Below are 25,793 nucleotides of genomic sequence, written 5' to 3' on the forward strand. Positions count from 1 at the left end.
TCAATTGTGAATGCTACCTTAAAAAGTCCAAGTTTCCTGTTAGAGACAACTGACCAGAAGCTAGCTTATTCCGTGGTTACACTCCATTGGAGACATAAACAATATAAATGGTCCCACTGAGCAACAATCACGACACCAAATCATCTGAAAAAGCAGTGTGCGACAAGTATTTCTGATTCTACACCAAAGATGATAACGGAACTAACAAACTCAAGTGTTAGCTAAGCTATTGTCATTTAACCAGTTCCTGAGAATGTTGCAGAATTTGACATGTTTTAAAACCTCATTTTTAAACACATGGCAACTTTTTTTAGTCATTCAAATTAAGCAAGGTGGTGAGTTGGGACGGCACAACGAGTACAACTCCGTGAGTGTCCAGTTAACAATGTGGGTTGGGTACCTTGTTGAGAGGTAACCCATTCCTTGATCTGGCAGGGCCTCAAATTGGCAACCCTTTCAGTCACGAGCCAAGTTCTATTTCTGCTTGGCTATGGGCTGCCCACGCTTTACACGCACTTTATTCTATTTCATTTTATCTATATGTGTGTGTTTGTGTGAGTCACTCACCTCTTTGTGTGGTGCATCGGCTCTGTCTTCTCACGCGAGCATTCCTCAGGAACCTCCACTGCCGCTCCATCCTCACCTGACTCTCCAGGTCGTGTTCCTCTGGGATCTGAGGAGGCAGGCAGGAAAAAAGAGAATGAACTTTAACAGAGAAAACACTTTGACTGTTTGAGGAGACACAACAAGCATCAAGAGTTTACAAGAAAGCGGAAAACACATTAGAGTAAACTAGACGGTGTCAATGAACTGTACTGAAAAAGGAGAATCCTCTTGATGGCGCTCTTCTCCTTGTTTTCATGTCGTTCACTCTCTTATTTCGCCATTCTTTCCTCAGACAAAACCTCTCAACATTCTGGTGAAATTTTAATTTTCTGTGAGACACGAGAAAGATATAATAAAATAAAAGTTGGTAATGATAGCAATGTTCTTGTAAACAGCTGTGCTACTAACCAGAATTCATTGTGTACACTGAATCGTTGGAGTCCAATTAACATCCTTTAATTCTGTGAACAAGTGTAAATATTTTACAACCTGCAATGTTAACATCAAGGACAGAAACTGCAGTGGGATTTTTGCCTTTTGCCTGAGCACAAGTTTGAATGAAGCTTCTAGTATGTGGAGCTAGTAAGAAGCAGAAGTGTTTTTATTTTAAAGACTTATTTTTTATTTTTTAGACTTAATTGTTTGATCGTAAACATCCGTCCCCCTCTGAAACCACACTGTTGACTGACAATATAAAAGTTTGACTTTTATAATAACAGCAGACGACTTGATAACTCTGAGTGAACGTCTTCCTCACATTACGAGCCACCAGGTGTCCAGCTCGCGTTATGCAATCACATTTAATCACATCAGCAAGAATATTAAAGGGCGTTCACGAAAACGCCCCCCGCAGGTTTTGATCGCTGGCAGAACGACTTCCACTTTTAACAAGACAATTTAACCGAGAGCATTAACGTGGGCCATCATTTTCATATTTGATAAACAAAAAACAGAGTTAAAAGCAGAGGGGAGATCAGAATTGTGTGTGTGTGTGTGCCCGGTTGCCAGGTTGTGCTTATTAAGCACATTTCTGCAGCGAGGCCAAACGTGTCTGCTGAATTCTAAACAGCCGGACACATGCACAGGTGCACGTGTGTGTGTGTGTGTGTGTGATCAGTATTCATGTAAGGTCCTCACGATACGGACGGGTTGCTTTTCACAAAAACAGAAACACATTTGGACATTTTAACACCTCTGAGTGGAGGCTGTCAGGAAATATATATCTATATGGGATGGATGAATGCCAACAGCTGAGAGAGAGAGATGCTAACTGTGTGTGAGAGAGAGAGAGAGAGAGAGAGAGAGAGAGAGAGAGAGAGAGAGAGAGAGAGAGAGAGAGAGAGAGAGAGTATATGGACCAATATAAGAAGCAAATAATACAGTGGTTACAGTGCTGTGGTCGTGCACTGTGCCAGCAACTAATGTTTACACATGATGAGACCCTGAGGCTGCATACTGTATTTATATGTGTGTGTGTGTGTGTGTGTGTACTTGTATTTATATCTTTGTGGGGTCATTTTGTTTGGACCCTACGACTCTAAAGAACATTTTTTTAAGGGTTAGGGTTAGGATAAGGCACTTAAACGTGATGTTAAGGGGTTTAGGAATACATTATGTCTACGAGGGTCCTGACTAAACTATAAAAACATGTTTGTGTGTGTGTGTGTGTGTGTGTGTGTGTGTGTGTGTGTGTAAGGGCTCATAACACTGTGAATACAGAGTAGAATGTGGACAACCTAACACTATGCACAGTGTACAGGCTTTACCTATTTAAATGTTTTGTTTTTCTCCTTTTAATATATTGATTTTTTTATCTCAGCATACAGTGACAAACACATGTATGACACTAAAACCCAATGTAAGGTCATTTTTTATGTCTCTGTAATGGTAAATGCAGCAGTATGTAAAAGCTCTTTAACCTCAAATGATATGTTAACAGAATTATTATTGTTTGAATTTCCAAATTTATAGTTAGAAATTCTAGTTGTTTACTCGCATTCCTGAACAGAACAATTAGTTTTAGTGGTTGAATGTTATGCATGATTCATTTCTGACTTCTCAGAGAAGAAGGCCAGTGAGTTGTTATTCACCAAATAAATAAGGTGTTTACAAAAAAACCCACAGGTTTTGATCACTGGCAGAACGACTTCCACTTTTATCAAGACATTTTAACTCAGAGTATTCATGTTGGCCATCATTTTCATATTTGATAAACAAATAAAAGTGTGCCGGGTTGCCAGGTTGTGGTTATTAAGGCCATTTCTACAGCGAGGCCAACTGTAGAACCTTGCCAGAGGTTCTATCACTGATGGTAAAGCAAAAAACAAACAAGTGGAGTTGAATTTACGAGAATAAAGTTGCAATTTAACGAGAAAAAAATCGTTAATTTACGACTTTAATCTTGTAAATTTACGACTTTAATCTTGTAAATTTACGAGAATAAAGTTGTAATATTCTAACCTGTGGTTAAAATAAAATTGTACTTTAGAATAGGTTTCATAAACAAGGAGATACTTAATCTTTTGGCACATCAGCATCACACTGTCATAAGTTTTCAGCAGAAAGAATCAGGCAGACTTGGAGGAAATCGCTGCTTCTGTGGAGGGGAAAAAGATGGATTATCGGTGGATGCATCAGCGGGTCGCTCAGAGGGGTTTCGTTGTTTCTCAGGTAAAAATCCCACTGATCATTAAAACCTTTGGATCCAGAAGGAGTCGAGGTCCAGCGAGCACACATTTATCAGACTAACAACCAATGTAAGGTTTATGTCACTGCTGCCCGAAATTAACAGCATTGGTAATTATCAAACTCAGAAAGAGTCGAGGTCCGGCGAGCACGGCGTCGTACAGTACGACTTTATTCTCGTAAATTAAGACTTTATTCTCAATGTGGCCCTAACACTCGACGTAACATCCCATTGAAGTTGTCCAAAAAATAAATCCTCTCAACAATAGTTTTCAGCCAAATTTTGTCCTCACAACCACAGAAAAACCACAAAAAAACCACACACACATTTGGTTTTCACGCTGCTGACACAGTGATATGATAACCTGCGAGGTGTGGTAACTAACACACACACACACAGGCAGCTTTGTAATGGAGTGGAATTTTATGACAGCACTTTTTTGCCGACGCAGCGTTCCTGATGGTGAATCCTCGCTCCTTCTCCTCGCTCCTTCTCCTCGCTCCTCTCGTCCAATCATCTCTCTCTGCTCTTCTTGACCTTTTCTTTACCAATTGTGTCTCCTCCTCTGTTCGAGCCGTCACTGCGCTCCTCTTACTTTATGTTGAACATTTTCTTCATCTCTCTCTCTCTCTCTGCCCTTTAATGTCTGACATTTTCACAAATATTTCACTTTCATCATCTCTTGTTTTTTCTTCCTGCCCAAATGTATGTGTTGTAAATATTTTATTTAATATTTTATTCTCTGTGTGTGTGTGTGTGTCCACCACGTTGTCTCGTGTGTGTATTTTCTTCTACTCGTCTGTTTACGTAAGCGTAGCACGGCCACAGGGGAGAAAATAAATACATCTGAACTCGAGTTTATTGACTGTTATTGACATCAGGGGAGGGAGGAACGGAGTGGGATTATAATATTAAGTCTCCACCAACCTATTCCCCTAATCTCTGTTTTTCACTCAGAGATTAAATGTTTATTCATGAATATTAATGATACTATGAAACATTCCTTTGGGTTTAAATAAGTTTAAAGACAATAATAAAACATATTTATTCAGATTAGGGATGAACTTTCTGCCAATATTCAATATGCTGATAAATCCTGATCCTTTTGGGTTCATAAAATAACAATATTTTACAGCAGATGTCGATATAAATAGAAGAGCAGAAGAAGTCGAGGATGCAGCAGACTATTCTAGTGTAATGTTTTCGTTAATAATGTTTATCATTAAATAACACATTTTAAATCCAATGTCGGTCAATATCAATGCCAATAATATCCTGCATCTCTAATTTAGATTAGATTATTAAGATTAGCGACACTTTCCTTCTGTTCTTAACCCTTTAACACCGAGCGTATCGCAGACGTCACGTTTGTGCAGGCGCAGATTTCATTACCGTAATTATGCAATGCTTTGTGCTTAACACAACCACATTCCCGATATTGAAAGTTATTGTGGAATAATGGACAAAAACACTTGGATACCGTATAATTTTCTGGCCCTTTTATGGTTAAAATAATCAAAAAACAGTGATTCTCAAATTCCCCTACTGGGCCAAGGCGGTACTGCAAATTGGGCCATGAAAAGGTCAGAAAAATAAATAAATAAATTGCTGTAAAATATGTACGATAGATAAGAGACAATAGATTTCAATGTTCATTTGAATAATTTGTCCATACAGTGTATTATGGTAATGACTGACCGTAGTCTCGTGTGTCGTGAGATTTAAGGCCTGGCTGTGACCTCAGCACTCCCATGACAGCGCGTGTCATCGCTGCTGCTGCTGCAGCAAAGTCATGAAACGATAAACACGTTCAGCGATGGATCACAATAACCAGTGGAGAGGCTCGGTGTGAGTTCACGCGACCAAAACAAGCTTAATGAGCAGTTAAAGTGAGACGCGACAGAGTTCCTGCAGCAGCTGTGAACCTCAGACTCCTCCCTCCCTGACGGAAAAACATCCCGCAATAATCCCTCAGTAAAGTCGCCTTTGAGGTAAAAAAGCCGAGCTCAGGTATCGTTTCCTGCCCCTGCGGCATTTCTACCCTCACTGTGTTTAACGACTTCCCTCCTCTTCCTTTGTTTAACCTCACAAATTGTCCCGTAACCATTTGTTTTCCCGGCGAGAGCGGCATGTTTAGACGTTTCAAAAAACAAATGGAAGCTTTGATTTAAGATCATAATTTGGCACCGGCCACTTAAAAACAAAAACCCCGCTGGCTTTAGTTTCCCTCTGGAGGATGTTTGGGGAGCTCCATTATTCAGCGGGTAAGAGCAGCAGGTACGTTCTCACACTGTGATTGGTCCCTTTCCTGCTGTTTTCCACAGGAATTCATGATTTTTTAAGTAGTTCTCTCTCTCGTGTCCTCGGACGACTCGGTAAATCCACACAGCCGCAGTTAAAAAAAACGCAAGACAACCTCGTACCTATGACACCGCTTCACATGAATATTAATGCTAAAATTGAATTACTCTTTAATATACGCTATCAGGACGTCTTTGTTGCTTAGCAACCACTTTTAGCCACAGTTTCGGAGCGAAACGGGGTCATGGAGGAATATTGTTTGTCGAGTTAAGGGTGGATTTGCTTTCTGTCTTTTTGGGGATTATTAATTCTAATAAATCTAATCTGCAAAAACTAAGGATAATTCCACTTTTACATGTACAGTATGATGATAATGTCCCAACATAAACAAAGTAACGTTAGGGGAACGTTCTCTAAAGCTTGTGACAAAGTAACGTTCTGGGAACCAAATGTGCAACCAAAAAATAACGTTAGGAAAACTTCCATATCAACCACGGAGAGAACCTAGGGTGGAACCTTCCCACAACCAAAAGGTAACGTTCCCAGAACCTTCTGGGAACCAAAAGAGAATGTTCTATAAAGGTTGTATGAAAGTTCTATAAAAGTAACGTTAGGGAAATGTTGTGGGAACCAAAAGAGAACGTTCTATAAAAGGTTGTATGAAGGTTGCATAAAAGTAACGTTAGGGGAATGTTCTGGGAACCTTTAGAGAACGTTCTATAAAGGTTGTATGAAGGTTGTATAAGAGTAACGTTAGGGGAACATTCTGGGAACCAACTGTGCTACCAAAAACTAACGTTAGGAAAACTTTCCATATCAACCCCGGGAGAACTTGGGGTGGAACCTTCAGGGAACGTTCCTGCAACCAAAAGGTAGCGTTCCCATTATATGAAGGTTGTGACATTCTGGGAACCAAATACAAGCATTAGGGGAACGTTTGGAAGAATTTCCATATCAACCACAGGAGAACCTTCAGGGACCTTTCCAGCAACCAAAAGGTAACGTTCCCAGAACGTTCTGGCAACGTGTGTGTTTCGTTGAAGACTAGATTGTCTGTGTTTGTTTTTAAATTGCTGCTGTCGTTGAATTGTCGTACAACATGAATTATGACGTGTGTTTTTTTTGTCTTCTTGAGACCAACCTCTGGCACACAGTGACAGGAAGTGGGAGACAGGTGGACAGTGGGAGACAGGTGGACACAAAGATGGTTAAAAAGTTAAAGGATGTCACTACCTTCATCACAGGCTGGGCAAAATATTTTGCACTCCAATCACAGAGGCCGGTCTGGAGGGCGGCGCTGATGTAGATCCTGTGACCGACCGCGTCATCGCCGTCCTCGGCCGCCTGTAAACACACACACACATACACACACACACGTGTAAGTGTAAACAGTCATTTCACACAGTTGAATTGTTAACGACGCTCTTCTCATGAGCCCGTTTGTCTGTTTCTGTTAAATAATGGAACGGAAACACGGATGAAATGAAGATTTAATATGAACCAGCAGCCACTTTTAATTTCTCTCCCATCGTCTGCACTAAAAATCCAGATTTTCACAAACACAACATTTGTCTCAGTGAAAAGAAAGATGAACGATAAGTGCTAACCCGTGATTACACACAGTCACAGTCTGTCTGCACTGATCTCTTTGAGTATTTGCTTTTTAACTGTGTCACCACTTCCTGTCAGCGCTAATGACAGAAGTGGAAATAATAAAAAACATTTTTTCTGTGAACCACCTTCGCCCCAAGCCTTTCAAAGCTGAAAGGCGAAACCACCGGTGGAGGAAATTTCATTTCAACAACTTGAAGTCGGCATCAATTCATGAAAAAAAACTGTTGAAAGTTGAAATATGGAAATTAAAGGTTTCTCCAATACTTATTAACCTAAATGAATTTGTTAAAAGACTATACTTTCTTTTTTTTAACTAAAAGTGACTAAAACCTTTTTGAGTTTTCCTCGACTAAAACTATCACATATAGAAAGGACTCAAATTTGACTAAAACTAATAAGCATTTTAGTCCAAAAGACTAAAACTAAGACTAAATCTGGAATGGCTGCCAAACACAATAGTGGTTCCGAGCATCACAGAATTCTTACCCTGAAAAAGTGAAAAAGTGAATGAATGAACCTGAAGAACCTGAAAAACCTGAAGAACGTGAAGAACCTGAAGAACCTGAAGAACCTGAAGAACCTGAATCTTGACGTAAAAAGCTGCACAGTTTCCTGTCGGTCGCCGTTTGGTTTACCTGCTCGGGGCCTTTGTCGAACATCTTGCGCGTGCGCGGGAACTGGTGCGAGTGCGGCGCTTGTCCTCCCAGCGTCGGGGTGTACGGCGGCCGCGTGGCCGGCTGATCTCTGGCCGGGGGTTTGGGCACGTCGTTGGTCAGACTGGAGCTGCTGGTGCTGGGCATCGGAGGAGAACCACTGTTCATAATAAAAACACAGCAGAGATTTTAGAGATTCACGTCGTAACACAACTGACTTGTGTGTGTGTGTGTGTGTTAGAGACGCGTGGACTCACCCAGCCTGGTGTATGTGCGTGCCCTTGCTGGTGGGACTGGCCGGTGCCGACTGCGTGAGCGATCCGGAGTCCAGGATCCTCTGAGGTCGAGCGTTCATCGTCGCCTGAGGAGGAAAAACAAAACGAAACAGCAGAGAGAGAAAAATCTGTTAAATTAGCTCTAAGTTGTGACATCGAGCGTTTTTAAATGTCAAACACCGTTTTTAAACTGACTGTCATGAGAAGGAAAACAGCAACGACAGCAGAGATTAAAAGTCCAGTGTAAAACATTTATTGGCCAAAATTAAATATATTATTGTTATTATTTTTTTTTAACTATTTATATAATTGTATAATGCCTTTAAAATTTTTTTTTTTGGTTTTTGTAGCTTTAAATTAAAACCTTTCTTACGTTTTTAAGGCAAATGACCCATTATTTGTTCTCCGCTAATGTAATTACAACAGTTATGAAATGACATTTATTTTAAAGAATAACAACAGCTGAGCATTCACCAAACCCCGTTTGGTCCGTGCTGTGCGTGGTTACTTTTCGACAGTGGAAAGACTTCCAACACTAAAAAAATTACATTAAAAAAAGATGAATTTCATTTTAAAAGATACCAATTGTAAGCTTTTTCTTATTGTATTATATTTATTTTATTATTTATTATATTATTATAGTACAGTTTCATTGATACAGCGTATCAATGTATTTGTAACTTTTACTTTAGTTTGTTTTTTCAATCCTAATCCACGTGTTCTGGGGGATTAACTGAACGCGGAAATGTTCCGGAAACAAATTCCACCAGTTTCAGCTGCGTGGTCATAAAAATATCTGAATCTGGTCTCAGTGGAAGTTTTAAATCGGGGCTAAAATGTAGATATTTTAGGAACAAAAATGAAAAGAGATCAGATTTTGAAGTTACACCTAAAATCAGATTAACTCCTGCAGCAGAACTTTACAAAGTTTTGCCTAAAATGTCTTTATCTAATTAAGTGCAGCGGGTAATAACCTCTTCATTGTGAGTTTTTCTAATGGCTGCTCACCAGGGAGGGAGGAAACTTAATAAAGACAACAGAGGCAGAGAAATCACTGATGAAAAGCAGAGTTGTTGTTGTTCACTCGTGTGGAGGAGAAAACTCGTAACGCGTAAATGTGGTTATCACGAAGGAAACACATCTCACTACCTGGGACCGCGTTTAACGTGATTCCTGTGCTAACGACAAAGTGCAGCAACAATCTTTGTGTTTGTGTGTAAAAAAAAGAAGAAACTTTGGTCGGTTTCTGAACTGAGCTGCGAGCGTTTCCTTCAGAGGAAGCTGCAAATGAAAGGAAACCATTATGGAAACAACATAATTGTTATTATTATATAAACAGCTTTTCTGCTCCAGCACCAGATCAATAAGACAAGAGAGAAAAGACAAGTGAACAACGTGTGAACGTGGCAGAGCTGGAGTTAAAACATCAATAACTGGACTCGATTATTTCAAATCAGCTCGTACAAAAGGATTCAGCTGGAAAAAAGGAGCGGCCGTCGAGTTTGTCCATTAGATACCATTAAATTTACCCTCAAGCAGCAGAATTAGCACTGATTCACACGTCCATAATGACGTCCAACAGGAGACAAGAACATGAATCTTCACCCTCCTTTAATCCAAAATCTCCTCATTTCTCTGCACCGCGGTCAGTGAGTTCAGTGACGACTTTGACGTCGTTTAGATAAAAAAATACATGATATTCTGCTCATTTTGTGCAGGATCAGTGAATATTTCACCTTCCTGACTCACTTTTGTTGTGAAGTTGTAACAATGGCCATTAAAACACAAGAAAAATACACAGAAAAAACCCTACAAACATTTACCAGCGTCAACGTGGAATTAAAAACACGTTCTTTCTTCTTCTGTTTTCTCCTCTAATCATTTCTGAAGTTTGTCTGTCTGTCCGTCTGTTCATCGAATAACTGTCCAACGGTGCCTCGTCTCAAAATGGAGAAATGAGGAGAGACAGTTGATGTGTATGTGGGTCGCCGTGGCAACCATGGTAGTAAAATAACACACTTTGAGTGTTGTTGTTCTTCTTTGTCCGGTCACAGTCTGGATCAGAAAGGTAAGGGAACAGGTCCGGGTGGTGTTTTACTCGTATAGAAATAAATTAGATCATCAGTTTCCTGTTAAATAAGGAGTGAGTCGACAGTAGAGAAGAACTAAACATTCCACTTTAAATGCCACAACATGGTTTAACATCAAGTCTGAAATACGTTTACAGTCGACGTCTCACGTCAAAGTTCAAGCCCAGTTACTTTAGTTCTTTTTTTAATCCCCTGAAACAAACTCGACTGTGAAGACAAACGAGACAAGAAGAAAGAAGACAGTCGTCTCTCACTCAATAAAAGTTGACTTCAAGGGAAGTGTCCACCGCTCGATGAAGACGAGTTCGCGGCAGAAGAAATCGAAGGCTAACTGTCAAGATTTCAACTCAAGTGTCAAGAAAAGTCGACACAAGTTCTTCAAGTCGACGAAGAAGACGAACCAAAGTCTGTCAGGTGAAGTACGTTTGAGTTTAAACGGGGACGTCATTTACAGAATCAGCTATTAGTTAGTTAGTTGGTAAAGAAATAGATGGATAAAGTTGTGTGATTTAGAAAACAGGAATCACAGAATCTCGTCTGTGATTGGACGTCGGTCGGTCGGCACTACAGAGTCACTGTAAGCTGGGTGCAGTTGGGAGATCCACCGTACTAGAAGTTGACCAACACGGCTGGAGAGACGGAGACAGATGACTGATGCTGTAGTGACGCCTAGAGGGAGAGGTCGACCCATGTGTCGATTCTGTAGAAATTAGAGCAGCCGAAGGCCGATGATTGATTTGTAACTGATTACAGCTGAAACAATTACTCCATTAATCCGTTTGAAGCTTCTTTTTTTTGAACATTTGCACAGATCGCCACAGTAGAACCACAGTTTGGGAAACGGTCGAGGAGTTACGGTGACGAGTCGGCACCGACAGGATTGGTAACAGAAGGGTTAAAGACATGAAACAGGTTATTGAGGAAAAAGTAAAAACTTTAGTGACTTAAGTGAATAATTTGTAATAATCTGCCAATGGCAATTATTTAAAGAAATGTCATATATCAGCTCGATGAATTGGCTCGAATCATGATCTCTGCTCCTTCCTTCAATGATGGTCTGCAGACGCACACACACACTAAACCAAAGCTGCATTACACTCTGCTTTTCTTTATTGCAGTCCAGTCGGGAGTCTCTTTGCCGACTCCACAGAGACGCGACTGTGGGAACCGTTGGTGTTTTTGGACGTGGAGAGAACACGAGAAATGATGCTTGGGGGTCGAGGACGTGAGGTGGACTGTCGTGGTTATTACGGCTCCTTAAGCTGCGGCAGCCTCTCTGCTCCGCTCGGCTCTGTTCTGCCAGGCCTCGGGGATCATTGGGCCCTAATTGCATTTGCACAAAAGTAATGGCCTTTTGGAGGGAGAAAATTCCAGTAGGAGTGTGAACGTGTGTGTGTGTGCGTGTGTGCGTGTGGAAGAGGATGTTTTTTCACCACATAAGCATGTGGTGAAAAAACATCCTCTTCCATATTATACACACACACACACACAGACTTTAGGAAATGACACATAATATCATCTGCCACCGAGTATTGTATTTTATTCATTAGGGCTCGAGCACTTCTTGTTGAGATTATTATTTTTGTCCGACGTTGCGCTCATTTTCGAGGGGGGTTAACGTCCTTAAAACTTGGCTCAGAGGTCAGGTCGGCCAAAAATGCGATAGTGGCATAGGGCACGAACCTGTTCGGGGCTCTATAGCGCCCCCAGAAGTCGGGTCATGGTCAGACAAAAGTGGTCCAATAGGGAATTTTTGACACGAGAAAAAGTGGACAAAATTCCGTAAAATGCTACATTTTTTTTTCTATCGTGTCCAAGTCTCACACAGTTGTTCCGATATTTGTTTACGCCCCCACCCAGAAGTCGGCCATTGTGGAAAAACAAAAATGGCTAGTCTACGCATTTGTATGAACTCGTCCTAGCAGGTTTGAGCTAGCTGCGTCAAACTCGGTACAAGTGTTCATGAAGAGTTAATGATTAAAATTTATCAAAGGATTTTCTCTACGTCCAAAGGCGTGGCCTCAGCGCTCTGACAAAGTTGACGTTAAAATGGCAAGAAAACTACTTTGAAACAGAACTACATGAAATTTCTAAAGATGCCTGCTTTTGCCAGCTCGGTTAAAAACAGAGAAGGGAGGTTGAGGCGTCAGTGGTGAGTTTTTACGATTAGTTTTTAGGATAAAGTGGTAGACGATAGATGGGTGTCGTCAATATACAGTATGCACTCCAAAACTGTAGGGGGAGCGGTGTGGAACAAAAGGGAGCAGAAGTTCAACCATTAACATTTACCTCAAACACCGAGACAGCTCTCATTCAAGGTTGTTCACAACATTACTGATGTTTCTTATCAAGGAAAGAGAACCCAACAATGCAGTCATCACATCACCATCACTTCAGGGGCCACAGGGTCCGGAATCCCTGTGTCTGTCAGCTTAGGCTGTGCTTCAAATACGTAGTCTGACCTCGAAAAAAAACCCATCGTGCGGCCAACCGACAGAAATCCTCAAATCTTCCAAAGTCAGAGGTCAGACGAAACATCACAACCGTGATTAAAGCCTGATGCAGCAGACGCAGGGGTTTCCTCTGCACCAAAAGTCAATCCTTTCATCCCGTGCAGTTTTATCATAGTAAATAAAAATCATCTGGAACTCCCTCAGGGTTTCTGTCATAACAGAAACGCTGGGATGTCTGTGGATGCACCGTGCGCTCAGTCACGTCCGCCGGTTAAATCACAGCACATATTTATGACTCCGTGATGTGACCTTTGTCACGGGGCCCGACCTTGAGATCCGACAGCTTTACAGACTCAGAAACACAAACGTACCTTGTATGCTATGCTGTTGAGGACCTTCATGGCCAGATCTGACACCTCGGGAAATGGGTCAGCGGCGAGATGTAGCAGCACTCTCCAGATCTGAGTGTAAACACTGTTGAAGGACACACCTGGAAAAGGACACACAAACACAATTGAGGTTTTAATCTTTGGTATCTAAGTCAGTGTCCTGCCCTCTTTAAGTGAGCTGCACACAAGATAAAGAGGTATTTTTCTCATTGTCTACAGCGGTTATGATCTGAAGCTCAAAAACAAGCAGTGAAAACAGGCAGTCTGCATGAGTCAGGACCAGGAGGACCAGGAGGAAACCTTCCATGGGTTCTTCTTGGTGGTTTTCAACCACTGAAGTGGGAAATGACATCAGACAGAAGTTCAAAATTCATATTCTTGATGCATAAAGAAATTTCAGAACCGCCTTCATGGCAAAGTGACGAATCTTCTCAATATTGAGAATTGATTTTAAGGAATGCTGAGTCAGTTCTTCTTCTTGTTCTTCTAAGAAGGCACAAAGCTCTCAACCACAGTTCAAGGTTCTTGATTTCCACCACTCTTCTTCTTCTTGAAGTTCTTAATCACCGTGCAAAGCTCCCAATCTTAGCGCAAAGTTCTTCTCCTTCTTATTATTTCAGTTTCACAGTCTGGTGTTCTTCATGTGCACTTAAAAGTTCTTGATTTCCACCACTCTTGTTCTTCTTCTTCTTGAAGTTCTTAATCAAGGTGCAACTCTCTCAATCTTAGCTCAAAGTTCTTCTTCTCCTTCTAAATACCCCAGTCCCTCCACAGTCCAAAGTTCCTCATGTGCAGTTCAAAGTTCTCAATTCTTCTTCTTCTTGAAGTTCTTAACCACAGTGTGAAGGTCTCAACCATAACCTGAAGTTCTTCTTCTTCTCCTTCTAATTATTCAAGACCCTCCACAGACTGAAGTTCTTCATGTGCAGTTCAGAGTTCAAAGTTCTTGATTTTCACTGTTCTTCTTCTCTTCTTTTATAGATAATAAATTATCATGACCCAATTCAGAGTATAAAACGTGACAAGGGCAAATTTGTGCATGATATAAAGTGTCTGACAATTTCGACTGCCCTTTCTGTAAAAACTAATAGAACTTTGAATACATAAACCAGCCATTTCCTTGCGACGCGCGTTTGATTAATGAACCACAACCTCATTTTATGCATGTGTTATTTAATAAATCTTAAGTAAAAGGCTGCAAAAAAAAGAAAAAAAAATATTTAGTGACCTCAAGAAAAGAAAAACATAGCTCCCAGCCCGGTCGCTGGCACTGACTCGTCTAAGTGAATCACCGCAGTGGCGCTAACAGCTAAGTGGTGATGCACATCAGCTCATTAGCGTCATGGTTCCCTCCCCGGTCATTCTTGACGGAGGGAAAACGACCTCCAGTGTCAGGTAATGTGCGTCATTAATCACAAACACACACACACACACACAGCATTACTGCCGTCAGTTGTTGCTTTTATCATGGAGACGAATGACGTGTCAGAGGGACGGAGATCATCTGCACCACAGAGTGTTTCCTCACTCACACTTTCCCAGCTCATCATTATTTCATCGTGTGATTTTCTTGACCCAGCTACTCGCTGCCGTGTCTCCGCCTCCATTAGGGATAGTCCTAAAATAACTGGCCCCCGACCGCTCCATTTTTGGGGACACAGCATCGGCAAAAGTGGCCTTTAACTGAGTAAATATCGCACCGATAGCCATGATGTGTCACCAGAGGCACAGCCACGGTCAGCTGACGCTGATTGGATGTAATCAGAGCCGATAAACAGACTAAAACAATCAATCAGTCGACCTTTTCACTGTGAACTCGCTGGAGCAGAAGCTTTAGTTTCTCCCAGTTGGTTTTTGCAGCCGCAGTGCTCATCTTTGAAAAGTGCAGAACAGGTCAGGAGCGTGGGGAGATAATAAAAAAGGAAATAAAACAAGAGGTCATCGTCCGAGGTCAAGTTTACAGGATCTGCAGGGATGGAGAGATCAGAGACGAAAGGGGCAAATAGAGACGGAGACTGTTACAGTTTCGGGGGTCGTCACGGAAGAGAGCGACGTCCGATAGATGAAAAGGCACGGCAGCGGTGATGGAGGCTCGACTCGCTGCAGAGGCAACATATCGAAGTATGTGAAAGATAGAGTGTGTGGAAGAAGAGGAGGAGGAGGAGGAGGAGGGTTAATCAGCAGGTTGAGGCCTGAAACACTGGTGTGAGCAAAGCTACTTTCACACATGAAGTGATGTCCCAGATGGGGACACAGGTGTCTGCAGAAGTGTCTTCGGCCACGCCGCATTCGTCATACGTCAACAACAAGCAGAAGCACTCACTCATTGGACATTTTATGACAATTCTACAGCCATAAAATCAAAATGTGGCCTGAAAATCATCATGGTTATAAGAGGGTTAAAAAGTCTTGTATCAGGCCGACTTGGTGCTGGTTTTCAGAAAGACAAACAGTTCTTACAGGAACTCACAAGAAAAAAAAGAGTTGAGAGGACTGAGAAGGTTTCAGGTGATCAGGTCGTCACCTGAGGAGCATGAGAGGAGTCCGTCTGCTCCCCGCGTCAGTGAACAGCCACTTGATCATTGTGAAATACTGCTCCTCTCCCATTTAACCGTCACGCTACATTACGGCTGCACACAAATTACCTCTGCACCGCCGCCGCCACGGTCCGCACACGCACACGCGACAGTGGACATCAGTCACCGCCTCAGCGCTGCCTTGTCTCCCAGTTCGTGTCACACTTGCATCATTTTTGAAGTCTTGCGCAGAGTGGAATGGATGTACAGTAGTAAAGATGTTAACTGTTGGCTAAATGAAACACTGCCGTCACAGGTTTTTACGGCCTCCTCAATTCTGGCAAACGTCATAAAATACTCGTAAACACCGCGGAGTGATTTTTGGAGCTTTAAATGTCTGAGCAATAAAAAATAAAGGAGGAGGAGGTGGAGGAGGAGGATGCATGAGGAAAATTTGAGAGCAGAGACGAAACTCTTGTATGATTGTATTTTAAATACATTTTACAGGCCGAGGTAAGCGGCACTAAATTATATGAAGAACGCTCCTAAAATGTGACGGCGCAGAGAAAACCCCGAGACAGGAGGAAGTGAAGCCGAGCTCTTGATGTGACAACATGTTATTTTGTCAGAAAAGCGCTGAGTCACAGGAAAAACCAATTCATTACTTTTATTATTATTAAATAATTAATGACCCATGTCTATTTAGGGCGGTTTTCAAAAACTTTCAAGGTCCTTGAAACATGTTTTTTTTCAAATTTACAAACTTTCAATGACCCATGTCTATTTAGGACGGTTTCAAAAACTTTCAAGGCCCTTGATACATTTTTATTCACATTTACAAACTTTCAATGACCCATGTCTATTTAGGGTGGATTTCAAAAACTTTCAAGGCCCTTGAAACATTTTCATTCACATTTACACATTTTCAATGACCCATGTCTATTTAGGGCAATTTTCAAAACCTTTCAGGGCCCTGGATTTTCTTTTTATATTTATAAACTTTCACTGACCCATGTCTATTTAGGGCAGTTTTCAAAAACTTTCAAGGCCCTCGACATTTTCTTTTCAAATTCTTTCAGTGACCCATGTCTATTTTCAAATACTTTCAAGGGCCTTGAATTTCTTTTTTTTGAAATTCACACACTTTCAAGGACCCATGGGAACCCTGGTAATACATAAATTATTGCTGAGTCGCTGTATCGTAGTACGATCCTCATCGTTTCCCTGTGATTCCCTCTGCTGACAGAAACTGAGTATTTTGGTTCTCATAATATTTAAAGAGTGAAATCAAGCAAAGAAAAGATTTAACGTTTGAAATGTTAACACAATAAATCACTTGAACACCGACCCCTGAGCAGCCGTGTGCCTCTGCAGGCCAACGTCCAGCAGCCGCTGCTGCCGCTGCTGCTTTCAGGATTTATGGTTTCAATTTGTTCCAAACTGCTTGACTATTTAATACAACAGGACACTTCACCTCTCAACATTTCCCTGTGTCGGTGTTTAAAACAAAAGCTCCGAGGATCCGAGGGAAACAAACGAGTTACACAGCAGGAAGACAAAAGTCTCTGCTGACTGAGATTAATGTGCACAGGTGACAAAAAGGAAACATTAACGTCAACACGAGGAGTTTAGAACCAACTCAGCAGCAAAGGAGACAGAAAATTAAAAGATTATTTAAAGAAATGGTACCAAAAAAAGACGAAAAAAGCAGGGCTGTCAGCATTAAAGCTTAATCCAGATGAATTAACGGCGTCTCATGCACGGAGAGAAAAAAACACAGCGGAGGAAACATTCTGTCGGGAAGTGAAATTAAGTTAAGTTAAAGTTAATGAAGCAGCAGATCCAAATTTAGGACGATTCCCAAAAGTTGAGCATTGTTTTGGCTTTTTTTTGGAGCTTTAAAAACTCTGAAGGCACGGACAGCGGTACACGTCCTGGGTTTCAATGATTAAAGTTAGTTGTGGAATGGACTGCCATCACACATTTAGCAGGCTGTTTTAAAGGCCGCTTTTCCACTACGTGGTCCCGGCACGACTTGCCTTGCCACGCTTATTTTTGCTTTTCCACCAGTGACAGTACCTGGTACCTGGTACTTTAATTTTAGAACCTGACGAGGTTCCAAGCGAGCTGAGCCGATACTAAAAAATGTGACGTCAACAGACTGCCGGCCACTGATTGGTCAGAGAGTGTCGTCACTGGAAGAGACACGAGTGCGATGTCCGACACGAGAGTCAAAGCCCACAATTCCCAACTCTAGTTCAGTTAAAGACATAAAAAGGACTACAAGGATTCTCTCTGTGATGTCGTTAAGAGAAATATGGGGTGTTTTATTCTGAAAGGTAAACAGGATGTTTTATTTTCCTACTTCCTCTCTGTGCTGCGTATCCACTCCGACCTTCAGAAACGCAAATAACTGCACAACGTACCGGAATGTGTCGCTTGATCGAAAATGGGTGTGTGTGTGTGTGTGTGTGTGCGTGCATGTGTGTGCGTGTGTGAGATTGCAGAGAAAATGGCAACAGTTTCCTCAGAGGACAGATATCGACGCTGAGCTTTACTGAGTCAGGTTCACCTGTGATAAGGTGACATTCATTAAAGGAACAAAAGCAATGAACACTTTATTAAAGTTACCTAGATCACGCGGGGTTAAATTCACTCCATCACTGTTTCATTTTCTTCTGTGACTGTTTTGTTTGTTTGTTTTGTTTTAAAGTGGGACACGAAAAAGAGAGGAAAAGAGAGGAAGAGTGAGGAAGGAGAATCCTTCAGTTTCAAATTGATATTTTAAATATAATACTAAACTTTAACTGACAGCATGACGTCTTGAATTGAATTCGTTGTCGGACTTCACAAACACACACACCGAGCACGGACGCTTCAGTGTTTCCACATTCTTCTCCTTTTTATCGTCTCATTTTTAATATACTTTTGTGACTCTCTGCTTTCTTTTCCTGTGACAGAAACCTTAAGTGTTGAGTGAGAAGTGCAGTTTTTACCTATGAGGGAGTTGAGGGACGAATACGACGACACCCGCCGCATCTTGTCGATGGTTTCAAAGGAGAGGATGTACTCGTCGTTGTCCGGGCTGCCCAGAGTGCTGCTGGCACTGCTGCTGTTGCTCAGGTTACCAGGAGAGAAGGCGGCTGGAACACCTGACACAAAACACACAAAACACACAATCAGGGCTTGTTTTTTAATGTTTCTGACACTGGGTTGTTCTCAGATCCATTCCCGACACGACATTGGGAGAAGAAATATCAACTGTTTTTTTCTTCTTCACATATGTCACACACACGCAGCTAAAATAGAAGGTGACAATGATGTTTCTTCACAGTTTCAGCTTTTTGTTTCACACTGGATGTACGTACAACGTGTGACGGCAGCAGTGTGTTACTCTGCTGCATGAGTCACTCACAGGTGTGTGTGTGTGTGTGGCTTCACCTATGTTTTACATAGGTTTGGCCTTTGAAAATCTTAAAAATATACTTTTAAATGCTCCTCTGTGTGGCAGATAAAAGCATGCTTTTACTTTGAAACAGGAAGTGACACATTTTTGTGTGTGTGGCTTGCGGTGGAAGACAAACTGCTCTCAGAAAAACGCGATGGTTTTAGATACGGTCTCTTCTGCGACCAATTAGCATCAGGTGGGCGTGTTTTCCCGGGGGGGCGTGTCTTCCTCAGTGTCTGAGGCTGCAGTGGGACGTACAGCAGCTGCTTATAAACTCGAGCTTTGTGATTGTAGTTAAAGTTTTCTGGTTAGTCTTTTCTCGTTAACTGATTTCTACCAGAAACCGGATTAGTGACGAGTTTCTATTGATTTGATTTTTACATTTCGTAAAAAGTTAAGGTATTCTTAGGAAAATAAAGTACACGTTTGTATTTAACATTTTGTTTTACAGTAGTTTAGTTTTTCTTATAAAACTGATGTTTTTATAATATCTTTGTTTTTAGGACTTCATTCTGAGAAAATAAGAACTTTTGTTTTGTTTCTCCTTCATACACAATGGTCACGCACCCACTTCCTTTTCAACATGGCTTTCAAAATAAGAGCAACTCACTCTGGATTTTTTTACTACTTCTGTTATAAAACTTTTCGCCAAAACACAAAAATTGCTTACAATCGGTAATTTGTGAAATAAAATTCACATTTTAAAAAAGTTTTCTGCCAACTAGTGGTCAGAGCCTCGAGTGCAACAGAACATCACAACGTTACCAGAAACTTCTTTGTATACAGCTCTGTATGTCCCACCATCTACTGTATGTTTTGATATAAGAAGGAAAACTGAGGCTCTTGAGTTGCTTCTGTGACTCATGAGAGAATTATAGAACAATATACGTCACACACATAAATATAAATACAAAAACTTAGATCCACATAATAAAATGAAATGAAATAAAAAAAAACTGAGTTTTATAAATGCCATGTTGCAGGAGAAAGTGGAGGTGATGATGTTGTTTAGAGAGCGGTAAAAGTCCTGCAGGAATAAAATATGATTGTTATTATCGTGGTAAAAGACAACAACACAAACAAACACGACGAGAGTCAAATGAAAACAACAAATAAAACGCGTGACGTGTTAACAGCCCAGATATTTGGAGGCAACTTCCCCAACACGGGAAGCTGCTCGTGTCTTTAATTTCATCTGTCGAGCTCAGTCGCCTCCTGCTGTAAATCTACACATCAGCAAACATTACTGTGACTCATACGGAGCATCACACACACACTGAAGTGGAGGAAAATGGATTGATGATAAACGCAGCAGTGTGTTGGAATAAGAGTGCAGAGAATGTGAATTAGAAACAGTGTCAGCAGTAGGTTACGCGCTCCGGTGCTGGTGATTGAGCTGGAGTCACGGCGTCTACACATTACTTACTGACGTTTAAATTTAAATTTAAACAGTGGCACAGAGAGAGAGAGAGAGGGCGCACAGTTAGCTTTAGCTGTGTGACGTCAGGCAGCACAATAACACCACAGAAAAATATAAATTCATGTCACAAAGACTGCATGTGCCGCATTCAATCTCTAAAGGAGTTTAGCTGCAAGAAACTGGATTTACTTACAGGATTAACAGAAACTGAAACAACCTACCAGTTAGTTAAAAGTCTGTATAAGAATTGGTCTGGGAGTTGGGTTAAAAGTCGGGCTAAGAGTCGAATATATCTTAAGCTTGAAGCAGATGCAGAATCCAATGTTTTATTAGAAGAAAGTGGATAAGAGAGATTACACTTGACGGAGAAACTGGGATTCAAACTGGAACAAGAACAGTGAGGGAATAAAAATGTTGGAAATCACAAAAATAAAAAAGGGAAAATCCACAAGAGACATGGTGACTATGACTGTTCCAACACCTGATGTGAAGTTTCCCCAAAAACAAAAAGAGAGAGGATCAAAGTGTGTCATTGTAGAGGCCAATATCACACATTTAATAACTGAATTCTGTGATTTATATGTTTCCACTCTTTGTAGATTTGATGTTTTTGTTGTAATCTGTTGAACGTGGAGTTTTCCCTCAGTCTCAGGAGAGACGGTGTCACCTGCAGCAGAATGTTAAGCCCTTCGAGTCAAACTGTGTTTGTGATGTCGGGATATAAACACAGATATAAATACAATTGTGACTTGACTTGTTTTGACATATTTATCCACAGGACCCGACTTTATCTGTCTGCACACCATATTTTTATCTGCTCGTACTTCTGTGCCTGTGATGGCTGCATCAGAGTGAACAGAGAACCTATTTCTGGTGAGCACAGACCGGTCCCAGCCTCTGTGCTGGTGCTGAAGCCTCTCATTAAAGCTCTGCTGAGGAACTGCGATGAGGACTTGTTACACAACCAGAAACACCTGCAGCTACAGTGTGTTCACTCAGGTGAATCAACTGTCTTCACTCTTACCCTCTTCGTTGAGGTTGAGGTTCTGCAGGCTCTTGTTCAGGTTGCGCGCGGTGGTAGCCGCTCGGATATTTGTGTACGAGTTGACCGACCGCAGGCGTGGGATGGCAGGGCTGTCTCTCACTGGTGTCAGGTTACCGGGCTCTGGATGTAAAAGAAAAGAAGAGCGGGTAACAACGACTAAATAAAGTTAGCAACAACAATACAGTCAACAATGACAATGACAACGATGAGTAAACAACAGGGCTGTTGCACAAACCCAAGATAAGGGACAAAGTCTGGATATCCCAGTTCTTCTGGATACATTTGTCCTGGACTCAGTGGCACAAATGCAGGATGAACTGAAATAAGCTGTTAGTTAAGAGTCGGGCTCAGAGTCAGGCTCAGAGTCAGGCTAAGAGCTGGGCTAAGAGCTGGGCTAAGAGGCTAAGAGTCGGGCTAAGAATCAGACTAAGAATTCGAGCTAAGAGTCAATAGGCCAAACTTATATCGCCCCACTTCCTTTCAACCTGGTTTTCAAAATAAGAGCCACTGACTTGGTCTTTTTTAATACTTCTTATTTATAAAAGTGTTTCATGTTTTGTTTTTTTCTGTAAATTTGTCTCAAGCTTTGTAAAAATGTTTGACATTTTGTAAAAATGTCAAAAAACTTCCAGGCCACCGTAAAAAAAAGGACAATCAGTTTTTCACAAAACTCCTCAAATAACTTTGCTTTGTCCAGAATATTTTGATATTTTTTAATACAGATTTATTGTTAAAGAGCCCAAAAAAACTGATTAAAATTAAAAAAATTAAAAAGTGTTTTTTGACACTATAATCACTATACACAGTAACAGGAACTTGTATAGATGATCCTACATTATCTTAAGACACTTTACATAGTTAGTACCTTAATTAAACCTTGAACAAGCACATAATAATTAAAAAACAATTTAAAACTGGCCCAAGTGTCTATTTATAAAGGTCACATCATCCAAGCGACGATCAAATTTAAAGCCTGCATGTAAAACAGATGTGAAATGCCTTCAGCTCTTCTCATTCACACGCTGAGGTCGTGCATCGACCGGCATAAACTCAGCACTTTAAACTTTTATTACTCAGAGAGATGCTTACTTAATTATGAAGTGGATTTTGTGTGTGTGTGTGTGTGTGTTTGTGTGTACTAGAGGAAAATATTTACTATTTTTCCACATTGCATTTTAATGGCGAGGGTTTGAAAGATGCCATGGTTCAAATGAAAGAGAAAAGTCTTTCTTTATCCTATGTTTCTACAACGACTGTCGGGATCAGAGTCAGGCCGGTCAGGCTAAGAGTTGGGTTAAGAGTCGGGCTAAGAGTCGGGCTAAGAGTCGGGCTAAGAGTTGGTCTAAGAGTCGGGTTAAGAGGTGGGCTAAGAGTCGGGTTAAGAGTCGGTCTAAGAGTCGGGTTAAAAGTCGGGCTAAGAGTTGGGTTAAGAGTCGGGTTAAAAGTCGGGCTAAGAGTCGGGCTAAGAGTCGGGCTAAGAGTCGGGCTAAGAGTTGGTCTAAGAGTCGGGTTAAGAGGTGGGTTAAGAGTCGGGCTAAGAGTTGGGTTAAGAGTCGGGCTAAGATTTGGTCTAAGAGTCGGGTTAAAAGTCGGGCTAAGAGTTGGGTTAAGAGTCGAGGTAAGAGTTGGTCTAAGAGTCAGGCTAAGAGTTGGTCTAAGATGCGGGTTAAAAGTCGGGCTAAGAGTTGGGTTAAGAGTCGGGCTAAGAGTCATTCTAAGAGTTGGTCTAAGCGTTGGGCTAAGAGTCGGGCTAAAAGTCAGGCTAAGAGTCGGGTTAAAAGTCCCTCTAGAGTTGGGTTAAGAGTTGGGCTAAGAGTTGGTCTAAGAGTCGGGTTAAAAGTAAGGCTAAGAGTTGGGCTAAGAGTTGGTCTTAGAGTCGGGTTAAAAGTCGGGCTAAGAGTCGGGTTAAGAGTCGGGCTAAGAGTTCGTCTAAGAGTTGGTCTAAGATTCGGGTTAAAAGTCCTTCTAGAGTCGGGCTAAGAGTCGGGTTAAGAGTCGGGAGAAAGAGAAAAAAAATACAAGAGAAATATCTTTCTTTATCCGATGTTTCTACAGCGACTGGGATTAAAAATCCTTAAGAGTGATGTTTAGTATGCGAATAAAACCTATATATATATATATATATAGGTTTATAGGATATATAAGGATATTTAAGATATGTGTCCAATATCACCTGCGATTAAACATGTCAACATGAAAGCAGAAACATTCAAACATTGATGATTATTCAGAGCAACAATAGTAAATAGAACCTGTATGGACTGGTCTTTAAACATTTGTGAGGCTGTGAATTCACTCTGACATTATGTTTGTGCCTGTTTATGTCAGTTTGTGTCATTTAGTGAATTCAAAAATACGAGTCCAAAAATAATCACACACTGGTGATGACTTTGGTTTGGCAGAGTGAGCGCTTTATGACGTGACACAAACATCAGTTTCCTGCTGAAAAACGGCTGACGTGAGATAAAGTGGCAATAATAGCGCGGACGTAAGTGGGAGCATATATTATTAGGCGAGTCTTTTGTTAAGTGGCTAAAAACAGTTTTTCCAACTGGCAGCTCAGCGCCGTCACCGCGTCCTGGCAGCACATGCAGCTCTGAATTCATGTCACTAAGTGCAACATAAAACTACACTTAAAACTATCACTTTAAGATACTTTTAGTTTTGCACATTGTAAAACACAATTTCACAACGTTTATGGAGAAGGAAAAATGGATTTAATAGAGCAGATGTTTTATCTGTTTCATATAGTGTGTGTCACTCAGATGTGCCTCATAAAAGTTAACAAGGTGAAACATCGTCTGCCCTTGAAGCTCAAAAAACAGAGAGAGGACAAAAAGCAGCAGGTTGTGTGCAGCTGTGTTTGTGTGTTTGTGTGTGCGTCTGGTTTGTACCTGCAGTGTTGGCCGGTGACGGAACAGAGTAGTTCTTCTCTTCTTCTATGAACTGAAGTGCGACCGTACAGAAGTTGCTTTCGTACTGGACCACCAGGTGACTCAGTGCTACAACCAGCTCCTGTCACAACACAGACAAATACAAGTTCAGTACATACAGCGTTCCCAAACCTTGGCTGACATCAAATTCAAGGACTTTTCAAGACAAATTCCCTCAAATTCAAGGACAGAATGTGCTGACACTCCTGGACAAAGTCAGTCTTTGACATTAGTCTTTGGTGAGACAGAGATGTTGGAGTTTCTCATTTACCAGGCATCACGTCATCATTCGCTCTCTCTTTACTTAAACTTTACTCGCTCATTGTTCTGCACGGAACCCTGTGTATATATCTCAATATCATGTTTTGTGCGCACACTGTGAGACTTGCTATGTATTTTAAGCGAAATGTTCTCTGTGTTTAACAATTGTGTGTTGATTTTTGGTCTCTAGAATTCTAATATCACACTTCACATTCTATCAGGGACAGAAATTCTAAGTCTAAACCCTTAAAACAGTCCTTTAACGGTGTAACTTCCTGTGATTGATACGATCTTCTCACAAAGATGTTTGTACAGAAAATCCGACATTTTTACGATTCAAACCGTTTAAACTCGACACCTTTGACTTTGACACTTGTTGTCGGACAATAGTGACATCACTGATGCTTCTGCCGTCTCCATGGTAACCACACACTTGTTATATGCTTCTACCAGCTTCACGGAACAACGGAAGGACGAGGTCAACACAATTCTGTGTTTTATCTTTTTCTCCACTTTATAAGAGCGTAAGTCAGTTTTCTTTTCTGCAGTTCTTAAATTTCATAAATCCAACAAACTTATTGTTCTTTTATTTGGCTCTTTTCATCCTAAAGAAGGTTGCAGACCCCTGGTTCAGGCTGCACAGAGAAATGTAAGTCACTGTAGAGTCCTTAAAAGGACAGCTGTGTGTGAAACTGTGTGTGTGTGTGTGTGTGTGTGTGTGTATTGCAGTGACCTTGCGGACCACAGGGCTTCCATCATTGATGAGCTGAGCCAACATCATGGCCACGTTGTGGTCAATGGTGGTCGAATGGTCCGTCCTCTCTGCAGAGTTTCCCACAAACGTCCCCAGAGCAAAGACAGCAGCACACCTCACCTGCAGCAACACACACACACACACACACAGAGGAAAGACGTTAAACCATTCATCACAGACACAGCACACGTGTATAATTGTATTCATTTGCAGGTTCTAAGTCCACATTAACAACACAAATCGACTCTTACGAACAAAAGTGATGACAAAAGGAGAAAATGAAAAGACTGGGTGTGTTGTCGTGAGTCTCAGGCGCTGACTAATCGTTGGAGTCACCTTGGTTCTCTCT

At 41.3% G+C, this 25,793-nt stretch overlaps 1 protein-coding gene across 4 annotated transcripts in view; it reads right to left on the reverse strand.

Moving 5' to 3' along the window:
* rptor (regulatory associated protein of MTOR, complex 1) overlaps nt 1–25,793 on the reverse strand; it is a 207,677-nt gene that overhangs the window by 34,839 nt on the left and 147,045 nt on the right. For all 4 annotated transcript variants that reach the window (XM_058640290.1, XM_058640288.1, XM_058640289.1 and 1 more), the window contains exons 18-26: nt 25,424–25,564; nt 24,391–24,511; nt 21,476–21,616; nt 18,580–18,735; nt 13,050–13,168; nt 8,118–8,221; nt 7,843–8,020; nt 6,827–6,937; nt 568–673 (exon numbers count right to left, since the gene is read on the reverse strand). In XM_058640290.1, coding sequence (XP_058496273.1) covers nt 568–673; nt 6,827–6,937; nt 7,843–8,020; nt 8,118–8,221; nt 13,050–13,168; nt 18,580–18,735; nt 21,476–21,616; nt 24,391–24,511; nt 25,424–25,564 — 1,177 coding nt within the window. The remainder of the gene's footprint in view (nt 1–567; nt 674–6,826; nt 6,938–7,842; nt 8,021–8,117; nt 8,222–13,049; nt 13,169–18,579; nt 18,736–21,475; nt 21,617–24,390; nt 24,512–25,423; nt 25,565–25,793) is intronic.

This window comes from Solea solea, chromosome 10 (assembly GCF_958295425.1).
Source record: "Solea solea chromosome 10, fSolSol10.1, whole genome shotgun sequence".
NCBI classification, from domain to species: domain Eukaryota; kingdom Metazoa; phylum Chordata; class Actinopteri; order Pleuronectiformes; family Soleidae; genus Solea; species Solea solea.